Source organism: Calonectris borealis, chromosome 8 (assembly GCF_964195595.1).
Source record: "Calonectris borealis chromosome 8, bCalBor7.hap1.2, whole genome shotgun sequence".
NCBI classification, from domain to species: Eukaryota; Metazoa; Chordata; class Aves; order Procellariiformes; family Procellariidae; genus Calonectris; species Calonectris borealis.
The window spans coordinates 1,406,075-1,427,967 of record NC_134319.1 but is presented as its reverse complement, the minus strand read 5'-3'; the positions used below and the strand labels follow the sequence as shown (position 1 = coordinate 1,427,967).

The window sequence follows — 21,893 nt, the reverse complement described above, 5'->3', positions numbered from 1 at the left end:
TCCCGCCATTTGGCGTTCCTCCCGCCGCCTGCAGCCAAGGCCACCGGTTGCCGGGCTGCCAGGCTGCCGGGCTGCCAGGCAGCCGCTTCTCTTCTGGCAGGAACGGCTGCTCTCAGGGCCCGAGCCACGCTGACTCACTGCCTGACCTGCCCGCGGGCCGTTCCGGCGGTCCGTAGGCTGGGACCGCGCTGCCGTTACCGCTGCAGGCGACGGAGAGGCCCCAGCCCGGCCGCCCGCACCCGCCGCCACCGTACCGCGGCCGCCGCGCCGTGCTGGGCTGCCGCGGCGCCCCCGGGCGGGCGGGCAGTGCTGCAGCGGGACGCCGCGCCCCGCCCTGCGGCGCGGGCGCTGCCCGGCCCCGCCCCGCCTCACCCCGGCCAATGGGGGGCGGCGGCGAGGCCCCGCCCGCGCCGGGCCCCTCGGGGCGGGGCGGCAGCGGTGGTGTCTGTGGTGCCGGCGGCGGCGGCGGCAGTCGGAGCGCGGCCATGGAGCGCGGAGGGGCGCGGGGCTTCCTGCCGCCCTTCGCGCACTTTGCCACGCAGGCCATCCACGCCGGGCAGGAGCCCGAGCAGTGGCGCTCGGCCGCCGTGGTGCCCCCCATCTCCCTCTCCACCACCTTCAGGCAGCGGGCCCCCGGGCAGCACGCGGTGAGTGAGGCCGCCGGCGGAGCCCCCGAGCCGGGCTTGTCCCCACCGGCCCGGCCCGCCCGCGCGGGGGGCTCCGGGGCGGCGCGGGGGTCTGGGGTCAAAGGCGTCGCGCTCGGACGGGGACACCGCGAGGGCCCGGCCCGGCCCGGCCCGGCGGGCTCCCCCGGGAGGTGCTGGCCGGCCGGGGGGGTCCGGGGATTCGGCAGGCCCCGCGAAGGGGAGAGGGCTCCCGGTTTGCAGCGCGTGGAAATATTTTCCCTCGTGCTAGCTCCTGAAAAAAACCCCCAAACATCTTTTTCCCACTGGAAGAGACGTGTTCTCCCGCGGTGGGCTGGAGGGCACGTGTAGGGTGACTCTCAGCGTGAGAGCCGCGTGAAGGGGAGCACCCAGCGCCCCCCGCTCGGCAGCCCCTCTGCTGCCGGCGTGGGCGTTCGGTGCAGAAGCTGATGACCGCGTGAAGGTTCAGGCCTTGGTCGGGTGGTTTGCACGCAGCTGGGGACTTTCTTGAAGGCTGCGTGGTAACAATGCTTTACTTTGCCGCTGGGACCAGGCAGAGTACGTTTTCTCATTTACAGAGATTGTGTAAGAGGCTGCTTCAGTTGTCCTTCCAGACCCAATGAATATTTCATAAGTATTCTGTGGATGTATTGTAGAAAGTACTGGAAGTGTTTGCGTTGAACTATCATGAAGTTTCTGATTGCTACCGTGCGTGTATGAGGGAAATGGCACAAATTCGCAACTCATAAATCAGTATTTGTTCCAAACCTGAGGTCTGAACATCACAGTGTGCTGGTTGGGCAATAGGAATTTGCCTTGTGATCTTTGATTCCACACAAAATCACAGACTAAAATTGTGAATGCTTGTAAGTAGGTAGCTGTGTTGAAGAAGACCAGAGAAGAAGGAGTCACACGCTGCTGTGTTCACGTACTGATGATAGAGTGGCCACGTTCTTGCCGGAAGCTCCGTGAGAGCGGTCTGCCAGATTCCTGAATATGATGAAGTTGTCATTAAACAGAAATCCTGAAAGTACGCAAATACCAGGATGCTTAGCCAGGTTCTCTCTGTAACAAGTGCATCCATGCATGCATGAGTATTTTTTTTTTCGTGTTAAATTTTCTCAGTATTCACATGAAAGCTGTTGCCCTGCAGTGTGAAACTTGGCCTGATTGCATGCCAGGGAAACGTTTGAGCTTTCAGGAACTTTTGATGGGTACAGGTTGGCACTGGCTAGTGCCCTGTCTGGCCCCATCTTTCAAGCAGAGCGTCGTGGAGATGGGACACATTCTTGCTGATAACATAAGAATGAGTGGACCAAGGCCTTTTCTCCAACAGTGACCAGAGACAGATATCTAGGAAAAAGTAGCAGAGCGTGGCTAGCACTACGATACTTCCCCCAGTGCACCCCTAGAAACCATTTTCAGGTTGGGGATGTTGTGTACAGCAGCTTGACATAGCCAGAAAACCAGCCTGCTGTTCTTGGAGGAGGTGGATGCGTAACCTCAGTGTTGAGAGCGAGGAGTTTTTAAGGAACCTAGGACTGTTATTGTAAAAAAACTTTCTCAGTGCTCTCTCAAGTTATATTTTTTTCTTGCTTTCACAATAGGGTTATGAATACAGCCGGAGTGGAAACCCTACCCGGAATTGCCTGGAGAAGGCTGTGGCAGCGCTAGATGGAGCTAAATACTGTAAGCAATTAATGGGTTCCTCAAGCAAGATGTCAGCATGTGTGTCTCCTGATGGCGTCTACAGTAGGCATAACTTGGGAGCAAGGACACTGAGTTGTCGGCAGCAGTTGTATCACAGCAAGGCTTTCACAGCCGCTGACTACTGGTGAGGGGCAAGAGCTGCTTCGTGGTGTGAAAAGAGTCCAACACTTACCGTTCAGGAAAGTCCGGCTCAATCATGGGACTTTCTGTAGTGACTTTGCTTCCCCTCGCTGCATTTGATGCCTGAGCTAAACTGAGTCCGTCCTTGTGCAGCAGCACTGAATGCAGTGGGGAGCGGGAGCCCCGCAGCAGCTGTTGCCAGACTGTGTTACCAGTGCTCATCCTGGGTTCCACCCTGCGTAAAATCAGGCTGCTGCTTTTACTGAATCCACTTAATGAATGAGATAGCATAAATGAGAGTGACAGAACAGGTTCCTTTTAAAAGCAAAGTGAGGAAAGCAAAGGCAAGTTTGACAAGGTTGTATCATATTAAAATACAGTCTGTCTGCCACTTACTCTTTTCTGTTTTAGGTTTAGCTTATGCTTCTGGCTTAGCTGCTACTTTGAATATTACTCACCTGTTAAAGGCAGGGGATACGATTATCTGCATGGATGATGTCTATGGAGGTATGTAAAGCACAAGTGTGTTTTTGATCTTCATTGTGGAAATGATTAAATGTACCTATTCGTGATTCTCATGAACTTTCTGGATTTCCCACATAGGACCTTACTTTTCTTTAAAGCCTTTTCACTTCATGAGAACACAGAACACTCCTGTCTGATTTTGGTGTTAGAAATTCAAACACTGAAATATTCTGTGGGACAACGTGGAGGTTTAAAAAATACAGCTAACTAGTAATATATGCTTGAATGAGGGGAAAATAGCAATATCCTAGCCTTGCACAGATTTGTTTGCAGAGCAGGACCCCCTGCAGTCCAATGCAACACAGCTTTCCAGCTTCTGGTATTTCTACTGTTCCTTTCCTAGGTTTGACCCTTTACCAACCAGCATTTTCTCTGGACTGTTTCAGACAACTATTCTGTCATCTTCCCTGAAAGCACAACTTGCATCTGTTACACCCATGTCTTCTGAATGCTTCAGTGATGCTGCAGCCCACTATTAGGTTTTGGTTGTGCATAGTTGTTTTTTTTTCTTGATCCATTTTTCCAAGAAACTCTCTAGGAACAAAAAGAGTTCATCCACCTCTGCTGAAGTCCTTCAAAAGGTTGATGCCACCCAAAAGCCCGTAGTATAAGGATAAGCTGTGACAATCGGTGTCCTTTGTGCCCCCAGCTCCTGTGTTTCACTGATCAGCAAAGCTTGTCTTCCTCCACCTGCTTCAAGGCCTTAGCATAAAGAAATGAAATCTGTTTTGTTTTCAAAGGAAGGTCAGAGAGGCCAGCAACAGGTAGCGTTTTCCCAAGCAATAGCTGGAAAACCTTTTAGCAAGAGTAATCACCTTTCCCATCACTAAGAGTGATTACTGTTTGCAGGTCAGTTCTCTATGCTTGTGCGTATCAAATATAAATACACACATTTGCTTTTAATGTCTTAGTTCTGTCATGCGAGATAGCTCTTCTCCAAAGTACATCAGGAGCCAAGCGAAGACAGCAGGAATCCCTACTGACAATCTGCTCCTTTAATTCACGGCCCTCCCACCACAGAACTTGGTAAATCAAAGTCATTTGGCCAAAGCGTATTATCAGTTCCTCACTTCAGAAAGGCCCACAGGTGTATTTTTCAAGCAAAACCAGTTCACCTGCTCATTAAAGCCTCAGCCTGTGGTAGTTTCTGCAGAGATGAATTTAATTGTTTCTTCCCTGATTTTTTTTTTCATACTTTTGTTTTAAAGAGACCGGCTTCCCCACAGGCAGCCTTATTCAGTAGAGTTCACACCCCATGACATAGTACATCTGCAGATCTGCCACTGGCCGCCGTGGCCAGTATGTGTTCAGCTCCTTTATTCCTCCCTCGGATACTAGGGGCTCCTTGTCCCCTAAGTCCCTGCTTGCTTTTCTCCTAGGCTGTGCTCTTCTGGCTGTTCCTAGTCGTCTTTCCTGCTCGTGTTCTTGCACGCTGCAGCCCGGTCCTTTGTCAGCCAATTCCTTGCTGTTGCCTGCGCTGACTCCTTTTTGCCGTGCGGGGTTTACTCCTCCACCACGCTTGCCCCGTGCAGCCTTTCATACTTCAGCTCTGTAATAGCAACCTTTGAGTCACTGGTACTGAGTGCTGGCATGTGTCCCTGCTCCCTTGAGGGTACACCAGCTTTGGTAAGCTTTTAGTGCCTTTTTTGGAAAAAGCCTGGTTGGATAGGAAAGCAGTACTGCGCTTGCTAACTCAAATGAGTCCGCAGTATTCAAGGTTGTCAGAAAAACAGTGAAAGAAAAAGAAAAGCTCTCGGGCAATGCTGGAAAGCATATTGCCTGGGACGTGTTTAAGAGACGCTGAGTTTTGGGAGGCGTGAGGAGGAGCTGTAGGTAGTTGGCACCTCTGAATGCGGATCCATTGCTGTAACTTCTTAAAAGGGCTACTTTCAGTGTAACCTGTCATTTCCATCTAAGGTTTTTTGTAGTGTGCTATTATTAAAAGTATGTAAGAAAGACTACTATAAAGCAACTTTCTGTGGTTTGTATTTGTAGAGTTGACAGCCTGAGTGAAAATTTCTCATGCTTGAATAAACTCCTTACAGCACAAGAGAGAATATATTATATAGCTTATTGTAGAAATAAAAGTGTTTCCTTAAAAAAAAAAAACAAAACATTCAGACGTAGCATTCAGCACACAGAATCATACCCTGAGTGTACTATGACTTCATGGGTAGATGGCAAACTGCTGTTCTGCGTAAGTGAGTAAATGTTGAATAACCTTGGCAGAAAGATCTAATGAATTAATTTTTAATCCAGGCAGTGTTACCAGATAGTATGTTGCACATCTAGTGATCAACTGGTTGCTTCTGGTTTCTTCTTTTAATCTTTCCCATGAAAGCCTTCAAAGACAGAAAGGAAGGAAATAATCACTTTTTTATGTTCCTTGCTACACGTTTATTTAATGGAAACACAGTGGCTGGAGTCTTCCCCTTGATTCTTCTTCTCCCAGAGTCTCAATTAAGCTTAAATAGAAAATTAAAAAATTTAAATAGAAAAAAAGAGTCTGAAAATAGGTGGTGGAAAAAAGTTATTGAAAGTGGGGTGAGGGAAAGAGAATATAAAACCTGAAACTGCTTGTACATGGCAAAGGGCTGAAAAGTTAGAAGCAGGCAAACTAAAAGGGGTCTATTTAATTTTCTGATTTAAAAAAACCCCTATTAATTGAAAGTACTTCATAAGTTACTCTGATTCCATATTCCCATTATAACTTTTCCATGATGTTTAAATCTACAGCAGTCTTTAAACTTTTTAGGAATAAAAAAATACTAATGTGCCATTTATGGTGTACAGCATAAAACTGTACCCTCCTGACTTTCCGTGGATGCATACAAGAGACTGGAGATCAGTGAAGAAGAGTTAAGGAGGTTATTTCATTTTGTGTCTCTAATTTTTTGTTTTGTTTGTTTTTGTTTGGTTTGGTTTTTTTTAGGCACAAACAGATACTTCAGGAAAGTAGCCATGAAAATGGGTTTGAATGTAGTTTTTGTTGACTGCACAAAAATGGAATACCTGGAAGCTGCAATTACGCCAGAGACCAAGGTAGGGGAGAGGGAAATTGCTGAACTTACTTGCTTAATGTTGTTACATAATTTTATTCGTGCTCTTGTTGTGTTGGGGGTGTGTGTCAAGCAGAGGGGGCTGCAGGGGTGGCCTCTGCGGGGACAGCTTGGGCACAGCTGGCTCCAACATGTCCCCACTGCAGGCCACTTGGTGACTTTTGTGGTGCCTCATTGAAAACATTTTAAGAAGGGCAAAAAACACCAGAGAGAGAGAGAGGAGGAGGGAAAAGCTAAGAAACAGCAGAGGGAACACCAAGGTTTGAGGAGGAGGAGGTGCTCCATGGCACTGGAGCAGATAATCCCCTGTTCTAGAGGAAGATAATTCAGCTGGAAAAGGCTTACAGACTTTTGGGCGTAAAGGCTTTCTTCTGGCCATGTCAGGCCTTCTTCAGATGTGATGCACTTAGGTTTTCAAAAGCTTTGATGTTCTTCCCATGTATCTGTTGTTTTTGTGGAGAATATTACCTCTCCCAAGAAACCTTGCCTTTCTTCAGTAGCGACACTTTCTTATCTCCACTCTGCAAACCTGTATGGGAAGCTGACACTCAACGAATTAACATTTAAAGGCACTTATGACTTTTACATGTATCATCACCAGCATTGTAAAATCTCTAAACGGATGTTTTGTGTTGAACTACTGCAGCTCGTGTGGATTGAAACGCCCACAAACCCCACGCTGAAGGTCATCGACATTCAGGCCTGTGCAGATGTAGTACATAAGCATAAAGATGTTCTTCTAGTGGTAGACAACACTTTTATGTCTGCGTATTTCCAGGTAAGCACTTGGAAATTATTTCGGTGTATTCAAAGATACATTTTTAAAATGAAAGCACCACCAAGGAACTGATCTATGCGTTGTAAAATTACCTAAATACATTTCTAGATACAACCCATGTACTGCTGCTGTTTACATTAGTAAAGATGGTATGCAAAGTATTTTATAGCTAGCCATATACCAGGGTGATAGCAGCAAAACCAATATAGCTCAGCAGTCAAGTAAACACACTGAACCAAGACAGCCAGGTAAGCCATTGGGAGAATGGCTTCTCTGTCATTCAAAAATCCTGTTTTTTAGTTCTCACTGATGGAAATCATAACAGGCCTGTTAAAGAGAGTCCTGTTTTCTAACTTTGGCCTTTTTATACCGATTCTTTTGTATGTGCTGTTTACGATCTGTTCTGAACCACTTGATGTTCTAAAAAAAGGTAGTGGAAGAAAAAGTTAAAACAAGCAAACTTGGTTAAATCTTTCTTTGAGACCTTCAAGTTACCTTTTTCTTCAATATTTTGGTGAATGCATGGCTTACAAGTTTGTAATTTTGATCTCAAACAACTGGCATAACTTTTCTGCTTTTATATCTAGAATACATGAAATGAAGACAATTTCTTAAGTTCTAAAAATGCTTCGGAATAATAAACTTCGAAGTCTTGTTCATCTAGAAATATTCATGTATATTTCCCAGGAGACTAAGCTAATCCCTTGTATTTTAGGTCTAAAGTAAAACTTTTTTATGAGTGCAAAAGGCAAGGCATCTTTGTTTTTGTTAGGGGCACTGAGTTCTTTATAAATTAAGAGAGCTTTCCAGAAAGTGTTAATGCTTAGCTAAAGCAGCACTTGAGTTTGTTTTGTACATACCAAAGGCTTGGTGATTCCCCCTGCAATGTGTATTACTGCAGAAAGACGTGTGTGAAAGAAGAGGAGTGAGCATCGGGATATATGAGCTAGTTAATGTATCTTTTATTGGCCTGGTGCTAAGAGAAAGTCAGTTGTAATGATTAATTCTACTAAGCATAATAGGTAATGTCTTTAAACCCCTCCAGACTGCTGCTGATACACTGTACTAAGAAGATTATAATTTTAGAGTGATTTATGTAGCAATGTTGAATGTAAAAGGCACTGGGGTTTATGCTACCATTCTCCTGGCTGTGCATTGGGAATGCACATTATCCACTGGTTTCTTGAATAGACGTCCGCGTTTAATCTGACAGCAGCAGTCTTTTGTTCTAAATCTGCTTGCTTTGTTACCTTTTAACATATTGATACTCTTCAGTCTTTATAATATGTTTATATTATGTGCAAAGTCCTTTACTTAGTGACTGTTTAAAAAAAAATATATTGTTCATTGCTTCTTGCCCATCAACATCTCAGTTTGCCTCACCTTAGAAAGGCTTCTGGGGAAAAAGGCTGGGAGGTAAGGGAAGAGAGACCTGGCAAACAAAACCCTTTGCACTTTCTTCAGGTTTTCAGTTGTTCTTTCGGTGCAGTATCACCAATACTGATATCTAGAAAATAATGCAATTTTTTTTGCTTTGCAGACTGTGGTGAAGTCTTCATTTTCTAAGGAAATATACTTTAGAGTAAATACCATTACTTATCTCTGCCTCAGCTAAGCGATACAACTATTGTTTTTCAGAAATATGAACGGGCTGTATGTTAGATGTATTCAATCACTCCTCTCCCTGAAGCCGGTGGGAATTAGACCAGTGCTTTTAAATCACATTTTATTGTGGGTTCTTTTTATTGTGCTTATCTTGAATCCAGAGTGCTTTCCTGTACTATTGTTTTTGTCATATATTTTGTCTCATGTTTTTGTGTTTAAGGTGTTAAGTTTTGTGTTAAGTTTTTGTAGTGGTTTTTTTTAGTTTCTCCACCTATTGTTGTTTTCTATGTTGGGTCACAGCCTTTCTGGATAGCTTGAAATGAACCAGAGTGCACACAAGCTTTAATTGGACCTATTATTTTCATTTCGTTTCATTTCAGCGTCCTTTATCTCTGGGGGCTGATATTTGTATGTATTCTGCAACCAAATACATGAACGGTAAGTATGTGAGTTCAACACAACTCAGGCTGGCTATTTAAAAGCCAATCTGGCTGCCGGTGGTTCACAAAAGCCAACGTGTCTGCCAGTAATTCTTAGATGGACCATTAGAGGAGATTGACCATTGAATAGACCATTAGCCTTCCTAGCTCCTAAACTGTCCCTGGGAGAAGGAATATTGACCTGACTTCAGGTAATAGACTTAGAGGTGTTAATAGCCATGTTGGCTTTAATTTGACTACAACAAAGCAAGTGGCTTCAAGTAGAAGGTAGCTGCCAGAAATAATATTAAGGTTCAAAGGAGGTTTCATACAGCTGTGTTCAAGCCCGTCCAAAAGCATTCACTGCGTTGTTTCCCAAAGAGCCCGGACCTGGAGCTAACGTGGCTGTAGCTGTGTTGTAACCACACGTCCCTGGTGGTGCGGATAGAAGTGGAAGTTTTCTAGCTGGTGTTGGCTCTCGCTAAGACAGCAGCCTGGTGCTGCTCCGCAGGACACGCCTGATTGCTGCACAGTGTCCTGCTTCCTGGCCGTTAGCGACTCCCGTGGGCTTGGGGAAGCGTCTGGGGGCATGCGTGCAGCACACGGCAGAGCACACTGCTGACCAGAGCTTTAGAAAAAGCTGAAATCTGCCTTATGATTCATGTGCTGCACAGGAATGACGGCTGCAGCGATGAGAAGGAACCCAGTGTCTCACAAAAATGGGACTGTATTAGCACCAAGACTGAGAAAATGGGGGTTTGTAGCAGAACCCTGGAGCAGATGGAATGGCTGATTCTGTTATTGTCTTCTCCTTGCATTTTTAGGGCACAGTGATGTTGTAATGGGACTTGTTTCAGTAAACTGTGATGATCTCTATGAAAGACTCAAATTCTTACAAAACTGTAAGTAGTCAATGTAGGAAATACCTTAAAACAAATTGCATTCAAATATACCAGCTCGTAATGGGAAGCATGTTGCATGCACACAAGTATGAAATCTATCTAGAAATGTAGCTCAGACATTTAAATGTGCAGAAGTGTAAATGACTGCTTACAAAGTCTCTCTAGGTTATAGTTAGGACCATGGCAGGAAGAGCACCATCGTTTCCTATATCCATTTGACTTCGTATATGAAGAGGCATGCAAGCATTTAAATTATGCCTTTATTTAATTTCATCTAACTTGTGTCAAGTACATCTGGGTTTTTTTAAACTCATTCACACATCAGAGGATATGCCTAATGCAGAATTTTCTTATGTGGGTTGATTTTAACAGTTTTACTGCCTCTTAGTTGTAACGAATAAATTTCTGTGCAGTGTTCTGTCTGCCCTCTGTCTACAACAGAAGGAGCAAAGGTATATTATACCTAATAAATTTAATCCTTGAGTCTTCAACTTGTTCATTCAGCTCATTAATTGGCTTCCCATGTGTGTGAGGTGAGGAAGACAGATCGCATCAGATGTCTTTCCACTGGTCTTGTTCTAACTTTAGAAATTTCGGGAATTAGGACTGTATTTAGTTTTACTAAAAAAACCCCTTTGTTTTATGTGGAATTTTGTTCAATTTCTGTAGCTCTCGGAGCTGTTCCGTCTCCCTTTGACTGTTACCTGTGCAATCGTGGTTTGAAGACATTACAAATCCGGATGAAACAACATTTCCAGAACGCAATAGCTGTTGCTCGATTTCTTGAGTCAGATTCCCGGGTGGAGAAAGTAATTTTCCCAGGTAGGTTGGCAAGACTTCAGAGTGGGTGACGTCTTCGAGTGAGGCTGGATTTGGGTACTGCAATGCTACGTGTCGTTTGTGCACCCTTCACATTTGGTGACTCTGGCTTAGGTGTCCACCTTGGCAATGGGCTGTTTCTGCGTAGCTGAGGGTGAGCTGCTTGCCCTTTGAAGTGATGGTAATTAACTTTAAAGCAACTTCTACAAATTTCAGGCTTGCCTTCACACCCTCAGCATGAGTTGATCAAGCGGCAGTGTACTGGCTGTCCTGGGATGATAACCTTTTACATTAAAGGAAATCTCGAACATGCTGCTACCTTTCTCAAGAATTTAAAGGTAAATGACAGTAAATATGCACTACTGTAGAGGAACTTGAGCCTGTCCTTCTGAGGGTGATAATGGAAGGAAATGGTTTTTCTTGGGGCGGGAGAGAGTCTTTCTCTGTACTTGCAAAGCTCCTAAAGTCTTTTGGGTGTAACCGTCCCTAAATAATAGATTATTTGTAAATGGGAGGCTAATGAGAAGGAAGGAAAGGATGCCTCAGCTCATTTGAAGTATTTGTTTACCCAGTAGGGTGTAGTATATCCAGGTTAGCCCAGGCATTGCTTCTAATAAAGGGCCTGCATACCAGCCTTTTGCAAAAATACCTGTAGTATTTGAAAGCAGAGAAGCTGTGGCTTGTGTAATACTGTTGTAGTATTTCAAAGTACTCATCAGGAGAAAAACCTTCTGAGAAATGACATGAGTCATGAAGCAAAGAGGGAGTCCCTCAGTTTGGAGAACAGTTGTTTGTTTATTTTACCTAAACCATAGGCTTTTGCTTTTGTTTTTGCAATGTATTAATTCTGCCTGTACTCTTTAATGTGTTTGCTAGTCTTGATCTCTGGTTAATTTTCATCCTTCTCTTGTTTTTTTGCTGTTTTGTTCTTGGAAAAACAAATCAGTAATAATTGACAAAGGTAAATTAGAACTTCTTTCTCTCCCTGTCTTACTTACTTGCCAGCTAATGTCATCAACTGAAAATGAATTTACTAAAAATATGATTTTCCCACAAAATATCCTTTTGCATGAGAGAGAGCATTTAATCCTGGCACAGGAGATCTATCAGCTTTGACAAAAAGCATCAGAGAGTACGTTCCAGAAGTAGTCCCTTATGAGTATATTCACTTCAGCCCTTTGACTTGGATACCATCCATTTGTCACTAGGTTGGTACAAAAGTAAAGCCATTTACTTAAACCAGGCTGAGAAGAGAATTCTTTGGTTGATAGGTTTAGTTGTTTTTTTTTTTTTTTTAAAGGGGGGAAGAAAAATCAATATGAGCAACCAGGGCTGGAAAGAAATGTTCAGGGCAGTAAGTACATTCACAAAAGAGAAATCGTGAATCCATGTTTGAGTGCAGTTGACTCTCTAGAGAGCCTTTCTGTCATCCAGGAATATATGTCCATAATTCAAAAAGCAGTGCTAAAAAAACCTTAACTAACAGTAAGCATTTCACAAACACTAGTCCTGTTAGGCTGAGAAATTTAGGCTGGTTTTCAAAATACTAAACTAACCATCAGACCTGAGCAGTGAGTGAAAAAATCTGTTCAGCCTTATGAGGAGAATCTTAAATGTTTGGGTTTTTTCCCTATCAATTCTGCTATTTGCCATCCTGGAAAACATAAGTGTTAAACGTGAACATTGAGTGATGCTGAGAGAAGAGTATGTAAGGATAGGATATAATCACTTCAACTTTAACTGAAATTTTTGAGATCTGACTCTTATTTTGTTCAGGCAGCCTGCTCTATCCTTCCTCTGAACAGAATGAAAACTCTGGTGGTGCCCAGGCAGAACCTGCTCCCTCATGTTGTGCGTTTTCCCTTCTGCTCTTCCTCTGTGGCTGCCCAAGCATTGCATTGTAGGAACTACTCCAGAGTTATTTCAGTTTTGCATCAGCGTCTCTTTGGAGCCTTTTTAGGACAAGTCTATTCTAAATCTTAACAGCTCTTACCTGCCAAATGTACGCTTTTTTCCCTAGTTACAGCTAATACCTTTCATAATATAAAAGTTATTGCAGAAAACTTAGGGAAAAAAAAAACCCAACCACCACTAAACATTCCTTTTTCATTAAACTGACTCTTTCTAAGCATTCATAAACTTACACTTCTTATTTTAACTTCTGTTTAACTTTTTGGGTAGGTTTTTGCACTGGCTGAGAGTCTGGGAGGATATGAAAGTCTAGCAGAGCATCCGTAAGTCATTCTTCATCTTAAAAGTCTAAAAAAGCTGCAGAGTAACAAAGAAGTTTCTGCTCTATTTTGATGGGAGTTCTAAAATTTTCTAGTACACAAAGCTAAGATATTTTGCATGTAATTGAGATTCAAGGATAGTATGTTGTATAGCACAAAAACCAGCGGCTACTCCAGAAATGAGCGTGACTTTTGTGAATATAAGAATGCAATGATGAAAGAATTTCCACACTTCCTTGTTTGAAGTGGGAGACTGAGCTGCAATTTATTGCTATGATAACAAATCCAAGAAATCAGCATGTGTTTGAATAAGCAGTATTGAGCAGATTTGGTCACACTGTTGAGGAAAGAGGTCTGCCGTTCTGCCTGCTTACACAAGAGGGCATGTTCAGTATGCTACACCGAACTGCATCTGTCTCCATGTCAGGTAAATTTTGTGGGGATTTTAGTAATACTTAGTTGCCCCTGTCTAGGTTAAAAGGCTAAAAAATAGGATTTTTATGGAATTAGATTATTTTACTTAAATCCAATTTGCTTTTCAAAAAGATACATGGAAAGTTATGACTAAACTTATATGCTAAATCATTTCGGTTGCTCATTTTAGAATAACAGCAAATCTTAAAACACTCAAGCAGTTGAAAGGTAATTGCTAACTGGTGATGTCAGTGACTGAGCACATGGGGGAAATAGCTTCTTACCTTTATCCTCCATAGCTGGAGAGAATAAACTCTTCAGTGTAAGTGGTACAGTTTGACAAGTGATCTGAGAAGACAGAAGTTAAAAAAAATCTGGAGATTTTATAATGGAAACTGTATACTATAGCTGTTACTCCACATGCTTAAAGTAGAGCTTTTAGATGCTATTTTTCAGAAAAAAACTGAAAAAAAAAAAGTCTGGAAGGAAGAGGAATAGGAATGGGCTTTTTTCCCTCCTTTTTCATTTCCAGATTTTTAAGTATCCACTTCTTATTCTTCATCTGTAGCTTGGAAATACTGTATTGAAACGCTGGGAGATACAAGTCTCCTGTTCTTCTCTGCCGTTCACGTGATTTATAGTAGCTGGTGATAGGATCTCTCTCCATCTGTGGGTTAACCAGCAGGTGGTACACAAAAGGTGTAAAGTCTTTACAGAATCTCAGGGGATGCTGGCAGGAAAGCAATTTGCTTGGTCTTTACTGACAAAAGTAAACACTTCTTAGAAAAAAGGCTATTTTTTTCCTCCAGGGCCATCATGACTCACTCTTCAGTGCCTGAAGAAGATAGAGAAGCTCTTGGAATCAGTGATACATTAGTTCGTCTGTCAGTTGGTTTGGAAGATGAAGAAGATTTACTGGAAGACCTAGACCAAGCTCTGACAGCTGCGGTAAGTGGGTCGTTACCTTAGTGCCATCACTCTCAAAAATAGTTTCCCCTCTAGTCCTCTGCCTTTCTCACTAAACTGTCTGCTGGTAATGGCTACCTCACTTAATTTTTGAACTACTCGTAAGCAGAGCGTGTGTCGGGTTTTAAAGCTTTCGTTGTTAGGTTTCTCTTTGCTGTCCTTGTCAGTCACGATTTGAATTCACGTGGATCCTTGTAGCAGACGGGACGTCCCTGGCACCGAGTGATGGGGATAGCTGATAAAGTCAGGCTGAGGGGAGGCTCTCATACAGGCGTCGAAGTGCTTAGTGTGTGCTTCAGATTTTTCATGTCATAGTTTTAGAGAGGGTTGAAATATATTAAGGAGCTTCAGGAAACGAGCTTCTAGCAAACAGTAAGTCCAATATTTGAGTAACGCTATTTCCTTTACAAGCACTACTTCTACTCCTCTGCCCACAGTTTCAGACAATAGATTAAAATTGTTCTTTACACGTGGTAATTAATGTGATGCCATATTGTGTCTCAAGGCAGGTTTCCTAAAATACATGAAGTGTATGTGTGTTTGTGTACAGGTATACACAAATACATATGTGCAGGGGAGAGGCTGGTTATATGCGTATTGTCTTTTGGTCCTATACAGCTTTGTGCTATGCTTTGGATCGGCTAATGCTGTGACTGAAGGAATAATGGGGGGTTTTGCAAGCTTTTTTTTTTAATCACTCTTTTTTTTTACTGGAAAGGATTAGTCATAACTGAAAAATCTGAAGTATGGGCACTTGACTTGATCCATCAGTCTGATGGATCCCCTCTGGCAGCTGCAGACTTGCAGTTTGATGTACCAGTATTTCATTGCAGAATATGCTATGTCGTACTGTACCTTGTATTTATCAGGCTGTGACTTATCAAGGGCATTGCCAATATCTTTGGTTTTTCTGCAGTTGCAGATAACTTGTTAGGTGAGTTTCCCAGATGATCCTAGGAAGCAGATCATATTGTGTGAAAGGTCCTTTCTTTTTCCCAGAAGGAGGTCCCTGACCTTCGGGTAAGCAGGAGAATTCCTCTTGGTGTGAAATCTCATGGCGGCTTTAGATCTGAATGTATGAGCAAGGCATGTGAACCAGATGCTTTAAGCCTACCCAGGCACTCTGCCTCAACCTCTAATTTTGTCTGTTCTCCAGAGCTTCAATGGAAGACTGAAATCCCTCCAACCTTCATAAGCATAATTATGTGTTGGAGAGAGGAAGGGGAATTTCCTCTTGATCCTGGCGGGCAACAAACAGAGCCCGGATGGCTGCGAAGTGCCAGCCAGTCCTTTCAAATGCTGTTGGAGATCTCGGGATACCTGTCGCTCAAAGATGCGTACTAGATCTTTGGATCTTGTTGCAAGCTTAGTTTTTGTTCTCAGGAACTGCCAACTTCTGTCGCACAATCCCATCCATGAAATTTGTTATTCTGTCTTTACAATTTTAGGTTCCTTTCCCAAGTATCCTGTTTGCCTGATATAGAACTTCACTCCTGGAAAGTCAAAAACTTTGATTTACAAAATCTAAACGCACTCCTAGCCTGTTTGTATCCACTTGATCACACGTTGCTCCCACACAGGCAAATGTAGGCATTAGACGTGTTGCTACCAGGCAGTGAAAACGTTTCATCGGGGCAGAACGCTCTCTGCCATGCTGTGGGGTGGGCAAGGGGGTCAAAGAGAAGGAGACGAACCAAGGACTGCAGCAAGGCACACGCTTAAGAGGGGCTTCAGCAAGTATTGGAGTAAAGTTTAATAAATAACCACACTAAAAAAGCACAAGTTTCCTTCTTCCCTTCTCCCAACTTGTACTTTCATACTGTAGGAGCACCATGACTCTCGTTGGTTTGTCTGTCTGTTTTCTTTGAGTGGGAATTCTGCAGATTTGGTGACTCCTCAGTAGTCTGTGCAGCACCGAGGACAGAGTTCGCTGTCTTTGGTGGACCTTGAGCTGGCTCCAAGTCAACAGCCGAGGCAGAACTAAGTTCAGCACTACCTTGTTCTCCTCTGCCACCTCTGCATCCCTGCAGGCACCTGCATCTCCCAAAAAGAATTAAGAAAATAAAGGTGTTTGAAATACAGTTTTGTCTGTGTGAGAGAACATGGTGGTATTGGTGGGTAAACTATAAATTTGAGTTCTGCAACAACTGTAGCAGATGTATAGTAGTTTGATGTACTGTACAGACAGCAAATTTTTTGTCCCTCTATTTCTCTCTCTCTCTTTTTTTTGGGTGTGTTTTTTTTGTTTGTTTGGTGATACGGAAAATTAGCAACAGTAACTGCATGTATTTCTATATGCCAGCACAGAGCATGAAGATAATCTAATGCTAAAACATATCTTATTTATAAAAAGAAAAAAAAAGTGCATGGTTGATATAGGTGAATAGCGTAATTATCTCTCATTTTTCCTTCTCATTGCAGTTTGCAGACCATAAGGCTTGACGTTTAAAACCGGAACTTAGAATTGAATGTTGAAATGGCTAAAGAAGAGGACACAGAAAGCCAAACTGCTAATGATTTTCCTTTGATTTGCCTTTGAGAATTGAAATCTGTTCAATCCAACGCTGGATTCCTGGGGAGTTCTCACTTTGTGCTGTTAAGTTTATTCTGCTGATGTCTGGCTGTAGATGGACCGTGCACTGTGGCACGCAGCCTGTGCACTCTTGGGGGTCCGTTCCTGTTGTATTGTCATCATTTGGCTCTGGATTTATGGAGTAATAAGTTGTGTCTGAGAGCAGCCATGATGCACTCTCAGGAATATTATCCCTGTTCTCTCAGTGGAGATCAGTGTTTCTCATTTGTCATGCTAGTGCTGCAAGGGTGTTAGGTCAAAAGGGTTTCTGTTATTGCTCCTCAGGATGCACAATTAATTTTTCTCATATCTTCTAATCCAACAGTCTAACTTAAAACCTGTTGATTTAACTTAAATTTTTTTTTTTTTAAAGTAGGTTGGAAATGTGGTTAAATGCTTTTTCACCTGTTGATATTTTATGGAGTATTGATGATGAAGCAAAATCCAATACCTGGTAAAGAATAGTAACTTTCTAAAGAGGATTCTTTCCCTTTTTAAAAAAAATCATGTAATGTTTATTGTGGTAATGATTTGGGTTATATTTGGAATGGGAATAATTTTAATTAAAATACGCTTTGAATTTCCCTGATCTATCACTTTGTTTGACATTTGTGTATACTGCTTGCATTCAAAATCAGGTGGTAAAATGATCCTGGATCTTTTTAAATTTTCCTGTGGGGAAAATGATGTCATTGATGTTTTTACTTTTGTCAGGAAAAAAAGATACAAATTCTAATGTATCACAACTTATCATGCAGTATTCAGCCAAGGAATAGCCAGGTGTCTCAAGGTGCTGCTGGCTTGGGGTGGGCGGTGGGCGGCTGCCTGAAGCCCTGCAAGGTGTCATCTCTGAGCAGACCTCAGCCCTCCTGCCCGCTTCCCCGCGCCTTATCTAAGTGTCTGTGCCAAGAACCACAAAAGTGGCACAAGTGCTGCAGGCGTTTGTTACAAGACTGACTGCACAGATCTTTCTTGGTAAAAACATTGGGCTTTCCCAAACTAAATGAAAACACACTTTCTGGGGGTGTTGTTTTGTTTCTTTCTCAGATTGAGAGCTGATATGAAATGCAAGTTTGGCGACTTTCACTAGTCAGCTAATTAATCAGCCTTAGATTATGGTATGGAATACCCTAACACACGTGCAAGTGAGGCGAGGGGGCTGTAGCCGAGACGAGAGGGCTGTAGCCGGCTGCCAGTTGCCGTGAGCCCCGGTGGTAGCCGCGCAGGGATAACTGTCTGCTGCTGCTGCTGTCGGAGAGTCGAGCCCTGGGGTTCTGCACGGCCGGGGCAGAGGCTGAGTGCGAGATGGAAATGAATGTGTTTGATCTAGCCCTCCGAGTGGTTACTCTGAGTCATTCTTGGTTAGCCTGTCTGTAAGGTCAGTGAAACATTGCAGGTAGCTTTTTATTAACTTCTACAAGATAAATATTGCTACTGTACTGTCCGGATCTGCTTTCGACTCTAAGCATAAGCAGCACATCAGTGTTAATTTCCGTGGAAAGGCTTCCACAAATAAGTTTTTGCATATATAATTATGAGTGCAGCTTTAAAAGCCTTGACGAGCTCCAGATTAACTGTGTTGGCGTTTGTGCAGGCGCGTGGCACACCCGTGAGGCTGGCGGCTGATCGGAGGGTGGGAAGGGGCTGTGGCGGGGGAGGTGGATCAGATGGGTCGGGGAGCGGCGGTGGGCGCCAGCTTTGGTGCGGGCAGCGCGCTGAGACCCTAGGGCCCGGCTTTGGGATGGTAAAGCAAGAGAGAAGTGGTGGGGCTGTGCTTGGCACAGCAGTGGTGGTGGTGCGGGCACGCTGACCCAGTGTCGCGGTGCACCGGTCTGCTCTCCCCGAGAGGGGAGCCGGCACGGAGGGTGCCTGTGCGCCCCTGCTTACAGGTAACCGCATAGCCCTGCCTGCCTTGCGTGGCCCAGCACACCCTCAGAGCTCAGGCAGAGCTTTACGTAGGTAAAGAGTTCCACTTGTTGTAGAAGTTAAGATTGCGCGTTCTATACCGGATCGATGCAGGATTTCAGTGTGAAGTACAAAGGTAATCCTATCAACCTGTCTAGGCATTGTGCCTTCTGAGCAGCAGTTGTGTATATCGACTCACAAACAGAATAGTCTTGATTATGTAGGATGATTAAATCCTGGGAAAACTGAGATGAAGGCATGTGTACCAGGCAAACACCTCATTTACTTATCTGCATTGCCGACTATATCATAAAAGCACGTGCAAAATGAATAAGATGCCATAGGGGACGTAGGCTGGTAGGTGGTATGAAAATGAGGAGCTCTTGTTCTTTTTTGAAAAGCTGACAACTGGTGATGAAGAGCCTCAAAGGCATCGTGGTCGTATTGTGTGAGCTAGTAACTTGCTCTATTGAAAACCATCTTCTCTTCCATGTTAATCTCTCTCTTAAATTTTCATTTTTGTGGTTACAACGTTTTTTGACTAAATATCTGATTTAATTTCTATGTTCCCAGTCCGGATAGTTTTGTAGTGTCTTCACTCACACAGATGTAAAGAGTGATGGATATGGGCAGTTTTAGACAGGATAAACTGAACAGAAAGATTCCATCTGCGAGGAATTGGTGGGGAGATACAAATCTCCCAGGGGGCTGGAAACTCTCACTCCCCGCTTGCGCAGAGTAAAGCAATAAAAGGTGAGCAGCTTGCATTTTTCCCCTTCCCGGGAGAACAGTAATTTTTCCATTATTCTCTATTCATCTGAATATCCTTGATCAACGTTTCCAAATTAGATCACAAATGTCAAAATAAGATTTCACTGAAATGTGGAATACGGGAGCTGCCACAATGAAGTAATGCCTGTGCTTGGTTCATGGCTGGGCGGAGAGGGGGGAGCCGAGCCCCGGGAGGCTGAACTGCAGTCAGGGCTGTGGAGGGGACAAGAGGTGGACATCAACCAGCCCTGGGGTGGGAAGAGGTGGTGGTGACGGGCAGGATCCTGCAGGATACAACCAGGTACAACCTGCGGCCTTGATGTGGCTCGTTTTGGTGGACCAGGGGCTGAGCTACCCCTTCCAGCCTTCCCCAGCTCAGGAAGTATTTCTTCTTGCAATCAAGTCAACAAGTTTTAAGTGTAGCTACATAAAACAGCTTTACGATCAGGATACCCTTCCTTCTGCTGAGGTTTGCCCAAACGTGAGCGCTCTGTTAACCACAGCTGCTGTCTTTGCATGGACCGCTCATGAGGGTGATCCTCTGAAGAGCCACGCTTTGAGGGTTGGGGAGATCCGCTTTTGTGCGGGATCCGTTGGCGCTGCCTCTCCAGGCCAGGCAGGACACGCTCTGCAGCTTGTGGCAGGGTCAGGAAGGTTGCTGGGGGTTGTGTGCAATATTTTGGTATTTGGTTTAGTTTTTCCTGTTCCTCCAAAAAGTTGGTTACTGGTTACACCAGCTAGTAAAAGCCCATCCGTAAAAAGTCTCTCAGATGCGTATGTTTTTGCAGTAACTGTGCAGCACTACATTGTGCAACGAGCTCCGGGTGCTGCTGTGGGAACGGTTGCTCTTTGGCTGCTTGCAAAGGGGCAGGAGTGTCTGGTTTCTATCAAAAGAATATCTACCACAAAATCAATAGCTTGGGTGTTTCCTAATTCTCCAGCGGCTGCCTTCTGCAGACATGAATTGCCTTCATACCATTTATGTGGGGAAGGGACAGATGAAACTGCCAGCAGCTAAATTCTCAATGAATTGTTCAAAGATTTTTCTTAACGCAGGCAACATGGGCCCGAAGTTGGCCATAAGGATGTCCTCCCTGCGACTGGTGGCTGGCCTCAGGCTGGACCTGCCAGAAACTGGTCTCTTCATGGGGAGGGGTTGAAGTGAATGGCAGGAGAACGCAACAAGCCGATTATACATCTGAACAGAAGAGAATCCTCTGAGATCTTCTCTAAATATCCCTTCTTTCTATGACTTCTCCTGGAGTCATCCCATCTGCCCCCTCTCGGGGGCTGACTCCAGATCCATCACATATTTCACATGCCGCATTCTTTCTGAAGTTAAAAGGGTGCGTTTCATCCTTTGATTAGATGTTGCAGATGTGGATTCAGATTGCATTACACTTCAAGGGGAATTTCCTTTTTATGTTGAGGCCCAGATCACTCTTGCATTGAATAAAGATTACATTTGTTCCCTGGAAAATGACTGTATAGCATTAAGCCTAGAAATAAGACCAATTAAACCGTGTCTGATCCGAGAAACTGCAGCCTGCAAGGTGGCTTAATGGCGTTAGGGGGAAAGTGGAAGTGCTGCGGCGCGGCAGCTCCTGCACAAAACCCAGCCCGGTGCGGCAGGTCTGGTCCTGGCCCTGCGAATCTGATGTGCTGTGAATCTGCGTGGTGGGAGATGCCAGAGGCAAAATAGTCCTTGCCCTTACACCAGTAGGAATCTGCTGGGAAGAGGGGGTATCCTGGAAAGAAATGAGAGCAGAGCCGGCTTTTGCCACTGAAAGCTCTGCCAGCGCCTGCCCTTCTTCTGTAGTGCGCCGACCCACTGGCCCAGTCAGAAAGCAAACGGCAAATGCAAAAGCCCCTCTGGGGCAGGAGAGACGCCGGCTACTGGGAAAACTGGGCATGCATTTACTTATTTGCACGAGCGCTGGTGGCGCAGGTATGGGAAGCGTTTCTCCATTTGGGGTGCCCCACTCACGCACGTGCGCGAGCCCCCGGGAGCAGAAGCGGCAGCTCACTGCTCCTCGGCCAGCCCCCGCCCTGCAGCGGGGTTGCTGCTGGAAAAAGCTAAATCCGGAATCACGTTTTTGCCGCAGGTGGTGCTCCTGCCTTGCCGGCCGGGGGCTGTGCCCGCCTTCTCCCTCTGCCCTGGGCACGGCTCGTTTGCTGTTCCCTGGGCTTGGCTATAAGAGATAGTGGGCTGTGCTGAAATAAAACGCCACCTGTGCAACTTCTGCCGAAAAACTTTAGCCGAGAATGTCATTTTAAGTGAGGCCCTTCCCTGCAGCGCTGCGCAGAGGAGGGGCAGCGGCCGGCTCCCGGCCCCAGCGTTACAAATGGCAGCAAGTGCAGGAGTCGACTCCTCCCACGCTCCTCCCGGCCTCCTTCCCCTAACTTGAAATTTTTTTGGCGTTTATCGGCTGCAGTCGCAGTTGCAACCTTTT

The 21,893-nt window shown here is 44.6% G+C and overlaps 1 protein-coding gene across 1 annotated transcript; it reads left to right on the top strand.

The window, feature by feature from the left end:
• Positions 1 to 418: 418 nt before the first annotated feature.
• CTH (cystathionine gamma-lyase) lies at positions 419 to 17,353 on the top strand. Its single transcript, XM_075155525.1, has 12 exons — positions 419 to 647; positions 2,252 to 2,333; positions 2,886 to 2,981; positions 5,932 to 6,041; positions 6,705 to 6,836; positions 8,822 to 8,879; positions 9,685 to 9,762; positions 10,432 to 10,584; positions 10,798 to 10,919; positions 12,763 to 12,815; positions 14,036 to 14,174; positions 16,614 to 17,353. The coding sequence occupies exons 1-12, from the start codon at positions 486 to 488 to the stop codon at positions 16,632 to 16,634; spliced, it is 1,206 nt and encodes a 401-aa protein (XP_075011626.1). The 5' UTR covers positions 419 to 485; the 3' UTR covers positions 16,635 to 17,353.
• Positions 17,354 to 21,893: the final 4,540 nt, after the last annotated feature.